The sequence below is a fragment of the Colletotrichum siamense genome (genome assembly GCF_013390195.1).
Source record: "Colletotrichum siamense strain Cg363 chromosome Unknown KSG_Cg363_contig08, whole genome shotgun sequence".
Taxonomy (NCBI): domain Eukaryota; kingdom Fungi; phylum Ascomycota; class Sordariomycetes; order Glomerellales; family Glomerellaceae; genus Colletotrichum; species Colletotrichum siamense.
Genome location: NW_023501021.1, coordinates 114,062 through 129,863, shown reverse-complemented (window position 1 = coordinate 129,863; position 15,802 = coordinate 114,062). Strand labels below are relative to the sequence as shown.

General features: G+C 57.3%; 3 protein-coding genes across 3 annotated transcripts; 1 reads left to right on the top strand and 2 right to left on the bottom strand.

The window, feature by feature from the left end:
• Positions 1-701: 701 nt before the first annotated feature.
• On the top strand, positions 702-1,712 carry CGCS363_v011655 (putative octanoyltransferase; the record flags this gene model as incomplete). The annotated part of the gene is made up of 1 exon (XM_036643504.1): positions 702-1,712. The coding sequence occupies one exon, from the start codon at positions 702-704 to the stop codon at positions 1,710-1,712; it is 1,011 nt and encodes a 336-aa protein (XP_036491135.1).
• Positions 1,713-3,387: 1,675 nt separating this feature from the next.
• Positions 3,388-6,187, bottom strand: Otub1 (Ubiquitin thioesterase OTUB1; the record flags this gene model as incomplete). Its single annotated transcript, XM_036643503.1, has 4 exons — positions 3,388-4,604; positions 4,745-4,808; positions 4,901-4,987; positions 5,165-6,187. The coding sequence occupies 4 exons, from the start codon at positions 6,185-6,187 to the stop codon at positions 3,388-3,390; spliced, it is 2,391 nt and encodes a 796-aa protein (XP_036490265.1).
• Positions 6,188-9,063: 2,876 nt separating this feature from the next.
• Positions 9,064-9,889, bottom strand: CGCS363_v011653 (uncharacterized protein; the record flags this gene model as incomplete). Its single annotated transcript, XM_036643502.1, has 3 exons — positions 9,064-9,314; positions 9,425-9,606; positions 9,813-9,889. The coding sequence occupies 3 exons, from the start codon at positions 9,887-9,889 to the stop codon at positions 9,064-9,066; spliced, it is 510 nt and encodes a 169-aa protein (XP_036490416.1).
• Positions 9,890-15,802: the final 5,913 nt, after the last annotated feature.

The following is a 15,802-nucleotide window of genomic DNA, read 5'->3' as shown; positions in this document are numbered from 1 at the left end:
ATGTCAGGGGGAATCTTATTGCACACCCCCGCCCCGCCCACTGTCACATCCCTCTGTGGCTAAGGCAGTCGCGCTGCCAGTTGGTGACAATTACCCACCTCTCCGCCTACTGACTTTTAGCCGCGCCTGCCCAGTACCCAGTTACGCCTGCCCTGCCAGTTGCGCCTGCCCTGCCAGTTACGCCTACCCGCCCAGCTTACTAGCAGTACTAGCCCTACTTAGCAGGCGCGCCCAGTGAGGAGGGTCAGTAGGGCCAGTACAGCAGGTAGGGCCAGTACGGCAGGTAGGGCCAGTACGGCAGGTAGGGCCAGTACAGCAGCGAGCTAGGTGGGCAAGCGCGACTGTGGAACAACTAAGTAGGCAGGCGCAACTGAAAAGGCTGGCACCTGGCAGCGCGCCTGCCTTAGCCACAGAGGGATGTGGCAGTGGGCGGGGCGGGGGTGTGCAATAAGAGTCCCCAATGTCAGTCGAGCCCGAAGGATTCAAATCCCTGCAGCTCTCATGGCCCGTGCATCTGGTCTGCAACGCCTATCGATAAGATGCCGCCGTCAGTGCCCACAATGCTCGCCGCCTCAACCCCCCGGCTCGTTCCGCGAAACTCTGTTCAAGCTTTCGGACGAAAATTCCAAACCTCACCTGTTCAGCCTTACGTCCTCCCATCCAACGCCCGCCCAATCAGCGCCAGCACGTACAGCAAGCCAATGGGACCACCGCGCACCGCTCTCGGCCGTGTCTGCGCTTCCACGACGCGAACCCTCTCCCACCGAACACGAAGCCGTACGCAGACGCAGACGCAGACACGATGGAGCTCCTCGCAGCCCGTCTCGAAGCTCGTCTTCCCAGATGACGACAGCGCGGAGCCGAGCGCCGTGCGCCACATCCACCTGACCTCCTCCAACCCCCGCGACGCCGCCGGATTCCCATCATACACGGCAGCTTCAGATTTCCAAGCCTCCCTGCGCCAGGCCTTCCTCGACTGGAAATCCGCCCCGACGCCCCGCGCCCCACCGCCCCTCGTCGTATCCTTCACCCCGACACCGACCTACACGCTCGGCAAACGGCAAAAGTCGCTGCGCGAAGACCAGCTGTCTCGCCTCACCCGGCCGCTCTCCGTGACCCTCGACGACGGCACGACGCGAGACTTCGCCCCCGCGGTCATCGAAACGGATCGCGGCGGCCTGACGACCTACCACGGCCCCGGCCAGGTCGTCCTCTGGCCCATCCTCGACCTGCGGAGCCCGTACTATCCCCACCAGACGGTCCGCTCCTACGCGCGCCTGCTCGAAGAAACGACCCAAGCAATCCTCGCCTCCTCCTCTCCATCAGGGCCCGGCATCCCCACATACCTCTCCGAAGAAGACCCGGGCGTCTGGACCGAAGGCGCCAGGGCGCATGGCCAGGAGCGCAAGATCGCGGCCATGGGCGTCCACCTGCGCCGGCACATCACCGGCCTTGGCACGGCGCTCAACGTCGACGTCGTCGTGGACGGGGACGAGCGCGCCAACCCCTGGGCGAGGTTCGTGCCGTGCGGACTGGAGGGCAAGACGGCCACGAGCGTGCAGGCCGAGGTCGGGCCGAGATGGGACGCGTGGGCGGCTGCTGGCGACGCGAGGGCGCGCAGGGAGTGGTATGCGAGGCGGTGGGTGGAGGAGTTTGCGAGGCGGTTGGGGGCCGCGGCCGTCGACGGGACGGTGTATCAACGACTTGCCTGATCCACCACCCACCCCTAACCAGTTTTTTTTTTCTCTCATCGGCTCTACCTACCTACCCCTCCCCTGCGAACAAGCAAGCCCACGTTGGCAGGTTCGCAGACGGCATTGGCCCTGGCAATTGCGTTACTGTGGTGGAATATGCGGTGCTCATCACGGCAGTCGAGGTGAAGGGGGGGAGCGGGGGTGCGAAAGATGGTCTGGACCGCTCCGTTGGAAGCACCGCAGCGGAGCTGCCCAGGTCTGGCACGTCACACCTCTCTGCCGTGTCGTGTGCCTGCCCCCTTCACGTCTCTTATCAGTGATCCACCGCGGCTCTCGGTTCGGACCGGGACTTTTGCGTGTTGTTCTTCTCTTTGGAGGCTTTGTTTCCGGGGCCGAGAGCGAAAGGGACTTCAGGTCGGCATTTCCGCATTCTTGGAATGGAAATTCCGGCCGGAAAAGGATTTGCGGGTGAGCCATGTATAGAACGTCCCCGTTTTAATGATACCCATTTCTTGTTTTCTGGTTTTTGGCCACCGCCCGTGGAAAGAGAGACTGGAAACTTTGCCGAGCAGGACGTCGGAATTTCTTCCGACTCTGCTGTCCCTGAATGACAACGACCGAAATGCAACCTTGGCTGCTCCCGACGATCATAGGCGGTACCGAGATCCTTGGCTGCTGTTGCATCACGCAGAATGGCATGTCATGATATAAGTAATGTATAACATCCATATCCACATCCACATATACGGATATATCAGTCTCTCGAATCAAGCTACGTTGGAGATAAGCCGTGCTAGGCTGCGGTTAATGCTCAAGCATGCTTGCATGAGATCGGCGGGCGTGCAGAAGCACACCGGTTCATGGGTTGGCCCCGATGGCCTGTTCTCATAGGCGCGGAGCAAAACTCCTAAGGACGGTGGTTGATTTGGTCTTCTCTTCCCGAGGAGATGGCATTCGCGCCAAGACCCCGAGATGCGCCGCCGGCAGGCAACGCAGACGGGATCAACACTGGGTTGCCGCAGTGGCGGCTGTCGGTTCTTGGTTTTGGTTCTTGGACTTGATGCGACTTGAAGGCAGGAGGAGTGTAGGTCACCATGGTGTACAGTTGTCAGGGTGCAGAAACTTTGGAGTGAGAACCAAATCCCACGCATCCGCCACTGAAGACCTTGGGTTTTGTTTCATCAAACTTGGTCGTGGAGCGCTAGGACAGTATGTCACCAGCGTTTACATAACATTGTTGCTAGATCAAGAAAGCAAGGAAATGCAACCACAACCAGTCCAATTAGAAACAACGCCGATGCTATGATGAGTATCAACCTGAAGATTGAACCGTCCCGCCAAAGCCGTGAAGATAACCCCCTCTTCATAAGTCATGATTCCATTCCCCGTAAAGAAAATAAAATGATTAAAGCCACAGTAAACCAGTGAACCGAGTTTTAAGCCTCCTACAATGCAGAAATGCCTGGCCAATCGCCTGACCACCAAATGACTGGCCTTAAACCTCTTGATTTCGCGTTCAAAAACGGTCTGCCTCATCGCAGAGTCCATTCATCAAGCCTCGCGTTCGCATTTGAGAACGCCTGGTGTTGCGACAGAGGCTCGTCTCCACCTCTGCGTCCCAGAACAGGAGGCTTGCCCAGGACCCGACCTCACGCGTCACGATATGATGGTGCCGTTATCCCATCATGACAGTTCAGTGCTCCGACTTGATCCGTCCCTTCTTCTTGGCAGGAGGCAGTCTCTCGTGTGCCTCATCATCGGGTGTCCACTCCTCCGGATGGAAATGGGGATTTTGATAGTGGGCCTTGTTGAAATGGCTGTTCTTGAACATGGCTGTGGTGAAGCTGGGTTCTGGGAAACTGGGCTGAGAAGACAACATCGACGGCTGAGCGGAGCTAGAACCGCTGAGATGCCAACACTGGTGACTAAACCTCAGCTGATAATCCACGGGCTGTGATGACTTCCCGGACGTGGAGGTTGACTGTTGAGGCTGCGGCGTGGATTGAGGCTGAGGACGAGGGGTGGGCACGGGCTGCTGCTGTTGCGGAATGTGATCGGAGTACGGCGTGGTCATCCATGGGGACTGCGGCGTAGCATCGTAAGCATCCGGCATTGGCGAGGTAGACGTTGGCGAGCCCAGCGATGACAGGCCTGAGGACAGGCCGGATGGCGGGCCGCCAAAGCCGGGCAACATTGCCAAGGGGCTGTAATCCATGTTGGCAAAGGTGTGCAGAGAGGGAGCGACGGGCATGATTTCTTGTCGGTGAGAAAAGGAGGTCGCGCGGTTGACCTGCAGGTTCAAGGGTGCAGGGTTCGGGGGAGACTTGTACAGAATGTCGTAGTGGTCGGGTCGGTATAGGAGGTAGATGATTGGGCCCAGGTTGGCGGGATCCTGGCCCATGGTCTCACTGGGCATGCGGTAGCTGTTGACCTGACTCCCGGCACTCCGATCGAGGTAAGCAATCTCGAGGACCATGTTGACAGGCTTGAGGAGGACCTGGACGAGCAGTTGGAGGCCGAGATGCTCAATCTCTCTGTTGGGACGCTCGAGCTCGGCACAGTAGCCGGCGATACCCGTCTCGCCAGGAATGAAGGGGGCGTAATCGTCGGGGTTGCCCTTCAGCCAGGAGCTGGCCAGAAGCCGCAGGTGATAGATGATGGCATTGGAGGCGTCCTGGTCATTGAAGCGCTGGAGGACGATCTGCTGGGCCAATTGCGGGTTCGTAATGCTGTTTGCCAGGTCCCTCAGCAGAGCAATGGTCTCATCCACCATGTCCTCGAAGAGCATCCGATCGTAGCCGCCGATGTTGAGAAGGTACTGGTTCAAGCTCGTGATGCGGGCGATTTCGCCGAGGATCTGATCCTGGTCGCCATTGTTGGCGAGATGCTCAAAGTAGGAGAATCCGACGGCTGTGGCAGAAGCAGTCAGTCAGCTATCGTGGTGTGCCTCGGAGGGGTCGTATCGTGGAAGCTGGTGCGAGGACTCGAGGGTGGGAATGCGGGGTAGGTTGATGGTGCACGGAATGGTTCGAGGGCGAAGGGTGACTTACCTCGCCAGCCGCAATTTCCGTCGCCTTGGATGGGTCGGTAGTGGGAATACGTCTGAGGAAGAGCCTAGAGTCGGGGACAACGAGGGCCGAGGTTAGACAATGTCCAGGGTGTTTGGTTCTCGGAAGGGGAGCTGGAAGGGTCGGATCGAGACTCACGATGGTCTTTGCGACGTAGACATCGTCGGCCTTTGCGTACTCGTCGGTGATGGCGTCGCTGGTGATCTTGTCGCCGACTAATGGGCCCTATCGGCGGGGAGGGGAAGTGGTTAGCGCAGATCCAGAGCAGAGGTAAGCTAGGCTGAGGTGAGGTGAGGTGAGCAGAGCAGAGCTTCGGTTCCAAGCTCCTCGAGCTTCCTTTGCGACAGACAAACAATGAACAACAGATGAGAGATGGATAGGAGCTTAGAGCTTAGAGCTTACCTGGAGCTGTGGCTGGTAATCCCGGGCGGCGGCTTCCTGGGCGGCGAGGTCGGAAGGGTCGCCGGGCTCCATGGTGGACGGACGAGTGCTCGTGGAGTTTGCGGTGCTTGCGGAAGCGGTGGTGTTTGTGTTTGAGGAAGAAGAGATGTTGGAGTTGTAAAAGGAAGAGGCCGGGTCGCAGTTGGACGAGTGAGCTCCAGGGAGGTGGTGCTGGAGCTGCTGTTGGTGGTGGTGGTGCTGCTGGTGGTGCTGCTGGTGGTGCTGCTGGTGCTGGAGGTGGGAATGGGAATTGGGGTTGGAGTGGCTGTAGGAGGAGTGGGAGTGGGAGTGGGAGTGGGAGTGAGAGTGAGAGTGGGAATGGGCGTGTGAGAGGGAATGGGAGCGGGAAGACGGCGTGGTGGAGGCAGAGGCAGAGGCCGAGCCAGAAGACGCGCCGGGGCTGTGGTGGAAAGCTGCAGCAGCAGCAGGGTGATGAGGATGGTGATGATTGTGGCCGCTGCCGCCGTAGCTGGCGGGGGATGAACAATACAAGCTGCCTCCAGCAGGGGAAGCTGCTGCTGCTGCTGTTACCGCCGTGGCTCCAGCAGGTCCAGGTCCGGGTTGTTGCTGCTGCTGCTGCTGATGTTGCTGCTGCTGCGGCACAGACACCTGGACTCCAGTGACAGCGACCGGCGCGGCTGCACTAACCGCGGCGACAGCTGCACCAACGACGAGGCCAGCACCCGCACCCGCACCCGCACCCACACCCGCGCCCGCTGCAGTTGCAGCACCTGCTGCAGCTGCAGGTTCCATTTGGTGCCGTCCCTGCTGTTGTTCCATCTGGTGTTCCACCCCGCCCACGCCCATGCCCACGCCCAGAGATAGCGAATTCGACCGCTGATCCATTCCACCCATCGTCTGCTGCTGCTGGTGATGCCTCCGCTGCTGGTGATGGCGATAATGATGTCCGTGTCCCTGATCCGGTGCAGGCCCCAGGCTGCTGTGGTTCAGTGTATGCCCGCTGTGGGCCAGGGGGTTGCCCATGCTGTGGCCTTCGGGACCAGCGGACGCCAGGCCCATCCCAATGCAGTTCGCACCCGACGGTGAGCCCACTCCCAGCGGGGTCGGTGAGTGGAAGCTGTACACTGACATCTCTCCTCCCATCCCGGCTCCTCCTCCTCCTCCTCCTCCTAATACTCCTCCTCTTCCAATTCCAACGCCTCCTCCCATTGCTCCAGCTCCTCCTGCTGCTGCACTTCCTCCTCCTGTCACACCCATGCCATATCCCCCTACATTGTGAGAAGCGTGAAGCTGCTGCTGCTGCCCTCGTGGTGCATGTGCCGAGTGGTGGATGCTGTGAAACTGCGCCGGTTGTGCGTGAAATCCCGACGCAAAAGGCGTGGGCTGAGGCTGGAACATGGCCTCTCTGATGCTGTCCTTTCTGCTGCCACCTTTGGCCCTGCTTTGCTCTCTTCTCTTCCTGTCTTGACTTCTGAGACTAGCCTCCTGTCTCCTGTCCTGCCAGTGCTTGTTGTGCCTCGTAGTCTGAGTCGAGGGAATCCTGGCCCTAATACGTCCGCTTGTTTCTGCTGGCTGACAACGCGCCTGATGTGCAGTCTCCGATCCTCGTTTGGAGGAAAAGGCGAGGGTGATGGGCGAGAGAGAGAACACACAGAAAAGAGTAAGCAGCCCGTGGGGGAAAAAACAAGAGGCAGAAGGAAAAAAAGAAAAGAAGAGATGATGAATGGGTCGATGAGAGTGCGGGTGAAGGAGGGGGGAAACGGACTGGAACAGTCGGGGAGTCGGACGATGCGATGCGATGCGATGCGTGAGGTGAGGTGAGCTGCGATCCAATCCAATGCAATAACAGGATGGATGCCAGCAATAATACTACACCAAGAGACAACAAATGAACGCCCGTCCTCACCAACTGAACCAAAAAAAAAAAAAAAAAAAAAAAAAAAAAGGACTGGTATCAATAACCCAGCCCAAAGTACGGTACAGGAGCCAACGCCCACAGGAACAAGTATCGCGCCGTCGAGCAGGTAACTCGTCCGTACCTCAGCTAACGTGCGACGCAACGAATGAAACAAGAGCGAGCACACAGGGGGTCGAGGGTTGGAGGGGGAGAGAGGAGGAATATTGCAGAATTCGATGGTCCGCCCCAAAAAAGGAACAATAAATGTGACGAGTGGTTTTCCGGGGTGCGTCTGCCCGTCCCTTCCTCCTGCGTCTCTGCGTCTCTGCGTCTCTGCGTCGACCTCGAGCCCGGCGATTTGTTCGATCGACTCCGGGGTTTGGCGACCGAGCCTGCGAAGAAGGGTGGTGGTTGATGGTCGTGGTGGTGGTGGCCTCGCCTCGGGGGCCAGGCTGGGCTGTAATAATACCTTGCAAATAGTTGGTGTTGGATGATGATGATGGTGTTGCTATTGCTGCTGTTGGATGATGTTGTTGTCGGTGTTGGTGGTGCTGTTGGTGACGCTTCTCTTCTGTCTGTGTCTCTCTTTTCGCTTCTGACCTACGAGACTAAGATAGTCTCCTCCTGATATGGTCTCGTCGCCTGAGTGAGATTATTGATTCGCCCTTTCCGGTAGCTCCTTCGCCGTCTGTTCGCCCGTCTGGTGCCTTGGACACACAGATCAAGACGTGAGGAGGGTGTGCACCGCAGCTGGATCTGGGAATGGCGCTGATGCTTGGTGCCAGACGAGCCGAGCTGAGCGGTGGGTGGTTGACGAATGGCGGCCGGCGTGGACAGGACTGGTCGATGTGATGTGATGCGAGTGTGCAGTACCGTGCCGCAGCTAGGGATCGGAGGGTAAGGTACAGCAACGGAGGTAGGGCAGAAGAGGCCCGGTATCACGGTTCAAGCTTGGAAGAGGCTGGCTGACTGATTGACTGACTGACTGACTGACTGGCTGGCTGGATAGATAATCAATAAGACAGACCACCCTCAATCCATCCACCAAAGAAGGCTAGATGGATACCCAGGTTCAGCCTTCTCACAACTGAAAAAGGAGTGAGGATGGGCGAGTTTGAAGATGAGAAGATGAGGAGAGGAAGAGAGGAAGAAGAGGGAGGGAAAGAAAGGACAGGAAGCAAACTGGTCCAGGAAACACAAGGGCATTTGAGGGCCAGTCAAGTCCCGTCGATGCACACAGGCCAGGAGACGGGAGACGGGATACGGGAGACGACACAAGCAAGGCGCACGAGAGCGAGCGAGGACGACGCGGGATGTTGTTCTAGGGTTACGATGGTTGCACCGGCACGGGCACTGGGAGGCTACCTGGCTGGCATGACACGACCCCGGAGCGGCATCACCAGCACCACATCAAGGATCTCCAGCAGGGAGCTTCGGGTTCGGGGATGTGAAGTGGACAGTGGCGGAGAAGGAGGAGGAGTAGGAGGATATGGACATGGAGCAATATCACAACGGCGTCAGGATGATGATGACGGAGAGCGATGCCGGCAACCAGGGTGGTAGGCATGCACAAAGTATGGGTATCCGTACCTCACGAACCCGCCCTCTGGATACCTCACTCCCGTCAGATACCTTACCTATCCAGCATGCCTACTAGTAGTATGTAAGGTGCAGACAATCACCACACATGCCAGCCGTGTCCGCAGTGTCCGCGGTGTGTCCTATCGTAGCTACTCGTACGCATTTACGTATTGAGAGAGGGTGATGTGCGGACGGCAAGGTACGTACATGTCATGTAAGACAAGGCATGGTGAGGCAGGGCATGGGGGGGAGAAAGAAGGAAAATAAACGGGCAGCGGCCGTTTTAGTTCCATTGTGTGAGTGCCACCAGGCTGGACGGGGGTGGCATGCCGCCAGATGGTTGGCTGGCACTGCTGGTACAGACTCACAGGCTGCATCGCATCGTCCGCATGGCATGGCACGATAGCGTCGATGGTTATGATTATGATGAGGTGGGTGCCGATGGCGGGAGACTACCTATCGAAAGACCAACGGCAATAGCGGCGCCCACCAGCGCACCCGCGCCCGTCGGCCGGGTTTTCGAGGCGAGTCCAGTGCAGCATCGACGGTGGGTGGGAGGAGGGAATCGGGGGCCTGTGACGGAGACGGATGGGGACGGTTTGAGTGTGAATGTGAAGAGAATGCAGAACAGGTGGTGGTGGATGATGATGATGAGAGTGATGGATCCAGTCTCTGTGGAGGGTGAGTTGTGAGCAAATGAGCAGCGAGATAATCATCAAGACGAGCGATGTCCGTCCTGTCTCCGTCGTGTGTCCCCGTCCTCATCCCCATCCCCATCGACCCCCGATACGTACCGTCTTCCCCCGTCGAGAGACAAAGAGAAACAGTCGCGGACTCTACTCTGTGTCTGTGTAGGATCGAGAGCGCGGCAGAGACAGAAAGAGAGAGACTGCCAACCCCCGGTCCCGTGTCGGGTCTGGCCTTCTCGCCTGGCGAGGTCTGGGCTGGTCCGCACCAGGTCTTGCTGCATCTCGTGCACTGCGTCTTCTGAGGCAGGCAAGGTACGGATTGGCTGCGTCGCAAGCAGGGAAACCAGAGGACGGGGTTGACAGGGTCGGGGTTGGCAAGGAGGTTGATCGACAGAGAGAAAGAGAGAGAGAGCAGCGTAGTACGGTGATATCGTGACATTACTTCTTTAGTTCCTCTCTCATATGCCCTCGCATCACTAACCTCTCTGTGTAGTAATCCGCCTGTGCCCACGAGGGATTCACGGGAAGGGGGGGGGGACTTTTGTTGGATCGATCCATGGCTGCGTCTGGCCCGGGCACCCGGCCCAAGTGAAGTCTTGCTATTTCCTCATCGACTTGCTATTTCTTCACAGAAAGGGCAATGCGTGTCTCCTCGCCTGCGTTTGCACCTTCACAGACACATACTCGGATACCTAGGAAAGGTAGGTACGGATAGGCGTGGCTGGTTGGTAGGATGTCCATGTCCAACGCTGCTGGCTTGTTTCTGGAGGCGTTAACCTTAGATCTTTCCCGCAAATCCTGCCCGCTTGTGTCGAGGAAAGCAGAAATAAGAAATGGTCCTCGTCTCAAGCCTCAAGTCAAGGCCAAGGGGCAGCTTCCGACCTCTAGGTAGACCTCTCCATCTCTGTCAGTGCTTCTTCGGTCAGCATCTGTCGTCTCGTCGTCTCCATCTTCGCTCCCACGCTCTTTAGCTTCTCCAGCATCCTCCGTTTCAACCGTCTCGTCCCATCCCATCCTGTCCCATCCATGATCCCGTCCGTCTCTCCTCATCTCATCCTATCCTCCCTCCCTCCACCTCTTCCCGCACTCACTGTGACTCCCTAATCCCTGTCTGCGAGGATCGTCGAACAACATGCCATGCCATGTGTAACATGCAGGGAGCCCCCCCCGAGCCTTCAACATCCAACAAACCATGGTCCAACGACGGACAGGACATTCTGCACATCCACGCCTCGACCACGACGGACGGCAGGACTTTCTCCTTTGATCAGCGTCGGGTCTAAGAAATCAACAACAAAGTGCCGACGGCCACGGGCGCTCAGTACCACGCATTCATTGTACGCCCGCTCTGCAACCAGAGCAGAGCAGCCCAGAGCAGAGCTCGACCTCAAATTCGCAAGGGTGGCATTCCAGGGTCGAATCGAGCCGGGGGGAAGCCCTGGCCTTCACCGTTCGAGCTAGCAGGGGGGCTCGCTTTCTCTGTGTGCCCATGACATCGCGAGTTGTCTTTCGAAATCGGGCAGGGTTGGCACGAGCATCGCATCCAGGGCAGGGCGTCCAGTACCAGTCGAGGCCAGGGCAATCGAGGGCCGCTGCAAGACCCGTGGCACCCTCGACGAGCGGGTGACTGTCCTCTGTATGGTCCATCACACCTCACGGAGCTCGCATACATACCTTACTATGTACATACCTTGCCTTACCTACGGTACTATGCAGCCAGTACCTTAGCTAAGGTAGGACGCGATGGCGCCCAGCAGCAGTCGTCACTCTCGACAGACGCAGTAGCGACAACCTAGCACTCACTCACTTAGCCCGAGAGCCCCAGCCTCCCTGCGTCTGTGGACGAGCAGCAGAGCAGAGCACACAGACGCACGCCGCCCGCGGTGGGCAGACGCTGATGTTGTATTCGGGCTCTCTATTAGCGCTGATCCAACTCCATCCATCGTGATCCCCTCTCCACACTTTCCGTCAGCCCTCCTCCACTGACACTGACACTGGCGCTGGCGCTGGCGCTGGTTCTGCCACTGGCGCGCTGCTCCGGACATCGAAGCTCTTAGGCCGGGCCCAGAGGAAGTTATCTTGGGTAGCCTGGAGGTACACACTTTACCAACACGCTACCTAGCGCGACGTACGTAGCGCCGGCTGCCAAAATTGCATGCCCTTCGTCAGCGCGGTTTGCGTTGGGCCTGCCCTGATCCTCTCCGCTCTATGCCAATGTTTCTCGTCTCACAGCCTGGACAAGGATGTTCACAGTGGCTGTGGACATGGCGAGACGACATGCATCGCGAGAGTCCAGTGAGCACCCATGAGTCGGGGAATCCTCCGCCAACGACTTTGAACGCCTCCGACTGGTCTTCTTGAACAAGAAACCACTATCGACTCGCTTGATTGCTCGCTACCTCGCCTACTTGTCTCTCTGTCTTGTTGGCCCACCAAGGTCTCGCCAACGAGGGGGGCAGAAGGACGGCAAGATGGGCTGCGAACGGGATAACAACGGCAATGTCATTCTCCCTGATGGGCCGACGAAGTTCATCACCACCCCTCGTGGCATTACAGATCGCCCCCTTCTCTATGCGCAGTCGTTTCTTTTTCTCGTTTTCCGGTCTGTTGCTATTACTCCTGATACCAACGGATGCTGCTGTTTGGCCGTCCTTAATTATGCGCCTGTGTTCTGGCCGTGGCCACTTTGCAGGGCTTCAAGCGCAGGCAAGCGCATCCATCCAACAACATTCTCAACAACTTGCGCCGTACCAATGGCCTCAGTGGCTCTATTGGTCTGGTCTGCTTCGAGTTGACTGACTGGACTGACGTTCCCACGGAGCAGGCTTACACAGAGTCTGGGCCTCGATTCGATACAACATGGCACGCTTACCTTACATGGAACATGCTTGTCACTTGCTGACGGTTGACGGTGGCCGATTCTGTTCTCCGGCTGCAGCCGTCAGACGTTTCCCACGGACAACTCAGTGTTGCTGCCGCCACAGCAAGCAGCCACGACTTCACTGGACGGATCTCAGCCGAGGAACTCAGATGGCAACATGTCACAATGGACCACTTCTATCACAGCATAGGCACCGCAGAGAGAAAATCTGCCCTGCGGTTAGGCGATACCGCATGCACTTTTCCTCGAAGCGAGGCCTCTCTGATGGCGCCATAGAAGCAAACGGCCACTGATGTTGAATTGCCAGAGCACACGAGCCCAATGTTTTGTGGGCTAAGAAACATGGGCATCTATCAAAAGAGCCACTCCTCGGTGGGAGAATCCCATCAAAGACAAAATGCAGAGTGGACATGAATGGGGCAAAATGCCCTGGGTTGTACGGGCTAGTTCTTGGCTGCGAGAACCGGCTCAACCGCCTGGGCAAGATCCACGTTTGGCGGCGCACGAGTCCTTCGCCGGATGGGGTGCCCCATTTACCCAATAACGAAGCATCTTGGTATGGATTCCAAGAAGTTTGATGCGGGAGAAACTGGGCCGTGATATCAATTTTTTCCCGGCCCAAGACGCTGTCTTGAGTGCGAGCTCCATACTGATGCATACAGACGACATTTGCATTGTCGATCACTTTGCACTACCACCGTCTCGCCGCTCATTCTGCTCCGTCTCCTTGACGGCACGGCATGCAAAAGGCTTCGTCGATGCAGAATGGAAACAAAATGACAGACATCGGCCCAAGGCCGGGTTGGCGCCGGCACACTCGGTTCGACAAGGTCGCATCGATGGGACACTTGAGACGCCGCAGTTAATGGGATTACCTTATCAGCTTTTTAGCTGCCGGTAACTTCAACGGAAACGCCTTCAAAAAAACGTATCCTCCGAAAGAGGCGTGGATCGCTTCGCATCCGACGCGCTTGTCGGCCCCGAGAGGGCCTCAAGGATGCGCTACTTACATGAGCCGGCACCAGAACAGAACACCACCAGTCGGGTTCTACCCTCGGGCTTCTCACACTTAATACTCTATTGCTCACACTGCTGTGAAGCAATATCGATTGCCGTATGGAAAGCCATAGACTTGCCTTTCGCGGTGTGCTCAGCTCCCACATCCGCAATCTCAAACGCTGTTCCGTCGGCCAGCAGAAAGGACGGGATGTCTGACAGCGACGGAGCCTGTGGAATTTGCAAGGATTCATGCACACCCGTCGAGGGACGTCGCTCTTTGCTGGGGTCATCGAGTCCCCAGGGGTCCCGTCTCGCACCGACAGCCCCGAGTAATTCAGCCTGTGGAAAAGCAACCGCATGCTACAAGTCAGACAGCATTCACTCTGTTTCTGCTGGCTGAGCACTTCGACCAATCTGAGGGACGTCCGTCAGAAACCGTGCTTGTCTGACAAGTCAGTGAGGCATGTCACAATTGCTAGACCATGCGGCTAACTGGAGCTGTGGAGTGGGTGGACGGTTAGTTCCGCCCACGATGAGGCCCTGCAACGCGGTTTGCCCAAGCGGAAAGCAAACTTGACAATGACAATTTTGCGAAATACGGTCCTTCAGTGGTGGAACATGGAGGCGTCTCGGGATCTGCGCCGTCCGTCCCCCACTCGGTGCGCTACCCAAGGATGAGGCAAGGAATACAGAGAATTCTGCAAGGCTTGTTGGGCGATCCAAGTCTTTTCCCTTTCTCCTGCTAACCCGCGTGCCGTACTTGTTGGGTCATGATCCTCATGAAGGGGCCATACGGTTCGCAAGACTTTCCGTTACGGGATGAAGACGGTCATCTCAGCAACCGCATCACCAAATTGGCGTTTTCCAGATGTAACCCATCTCGAAAAAGGCCTACCGGTTTGAATGAATATGACCATGTTACAAGAGATGTCAAAGGTCCCCAGCAAACGAAAAAGGTCCCCGGCACTCCAGCAGACTACGCATACGAATCGATACAACCATGACGCAGTAAGGAGCCCAGAGCTCCAAAGAGGCTTCATTGTGGTTGTCGTACACGCTGAGCCAGGTACACCAATCTCAGGTCAGATGAGATAGATAACTCGAGGCGCAGCTTGCCATCCATGGTAATAGTTCTTATGCGGCTTTCTGCGGCACACGGTATGCTTTACTCGCCCCCTGGCAAACATGATGCCAGATGCTGCTGCGAGCCTTGCGCTGTAACCCCGGGATTCTGGTACTTTTGCAGTCCAAAGCAAGAAAAAAGTACTAAAAGATTTGTCTTTGGTGGACGACTCTTCGCATCGAAACGCCAGCACAAGTATACCCGCATCTCAAAGGTCGACTAATCAACATTGACGGTGGCGCTGGGAATGCAAAGACATTCGACGGGCCACGGTCTATCCGTCCTCAAATCCTGGGCGATGACAAGAGACACATCCAAGCACCCAAGATAACAACCATGGTGCTCAAGCCCTATGCCCCTGGTCCTTCTTTCGGCGCTATCACGAATCAGCACTAGGGCGTAGCCTGAAGGACATCCAGCGAGCCCAGCGTCCACGATCGCGCTTGGGATTGCCCAGCCATCGGCACAAGGTAGACGACATGTGAAGGAAACCCAGTGGGTGAGAGATGAAGGACAAATTTGTCGAATCCGAACTCCGCGGGGCCAATCAGTCCCTATGAAAGGCGACGACTGTGCCTCATGTCCGCTTTCTTTCGAGAAGAGCGTCGCGATGGCTAACTGTTCAACTGGAACTGACCACGATGCGGCCCAAAAGAACACGGAGTCGGAATGGTAGTTCCCCAACCACAGAAGGCCTCAATACCGTCGCATCATATTTGCTTGGTTTGCCCACTTCGACACCTCTGCCGTCCCGCGTCTACGTACAAGCGTCTTGTCTCCACTGACAGAGTGAGAGTCAGGACCCTCGCAAACTTTCTCTTTTGTGGGCATGGGAGGAAAGAAAAGGGGAGATTGTGCCCGCGTTGTGGACATGGCAGGCTCTCTCTGGTGTCATTGATGTTCATCTTGCCCTTTCGTTGATGCATTCTCTGACCCTTCGCCCGCCTTCGGAAGCGTCTGCCATGCAGGCGCGCAGCTGGGGCTGCACGAAATATTCCTTTTACTTTCCCCCCGAGGAAAGGACCTCGAAGCAACTAACACCCTTGGCGATATGACAGCTCATCCTTCCGGCGAGAGAGACCCCTGTTCTCGCAGGCCGAGGATCGTTCCTTGGCTTTGTCGTCCACTTTCTACGAATAGCCCACAGTTGTCACAAAGCTCCCTCCTGCCTTTGAGAGAGAGAAAAGAAAAAAAGCACTATTCAGACTCCGCGGCTGAAGGAACGTCAAATTTGACATCTCATCGGTGTGGATCTCGGGGTTGACGGCGACGCCTCGACCTCGTATCCCACTCGTCGTCTCCTACTTCGGTGTGTTATGCCTGCGCGGATCAGCCGTCGCCCCCCGGGGGTGACGAACAGAAGCAAGGGGGGGGGGGGGGGGGGGGGGGGGGGCAACATCTCGCTACCATCTCAGGGTCTCTTCGCCGAAACAAAATTCAACACGAAGGAGCGGGGAGAATCGCGATT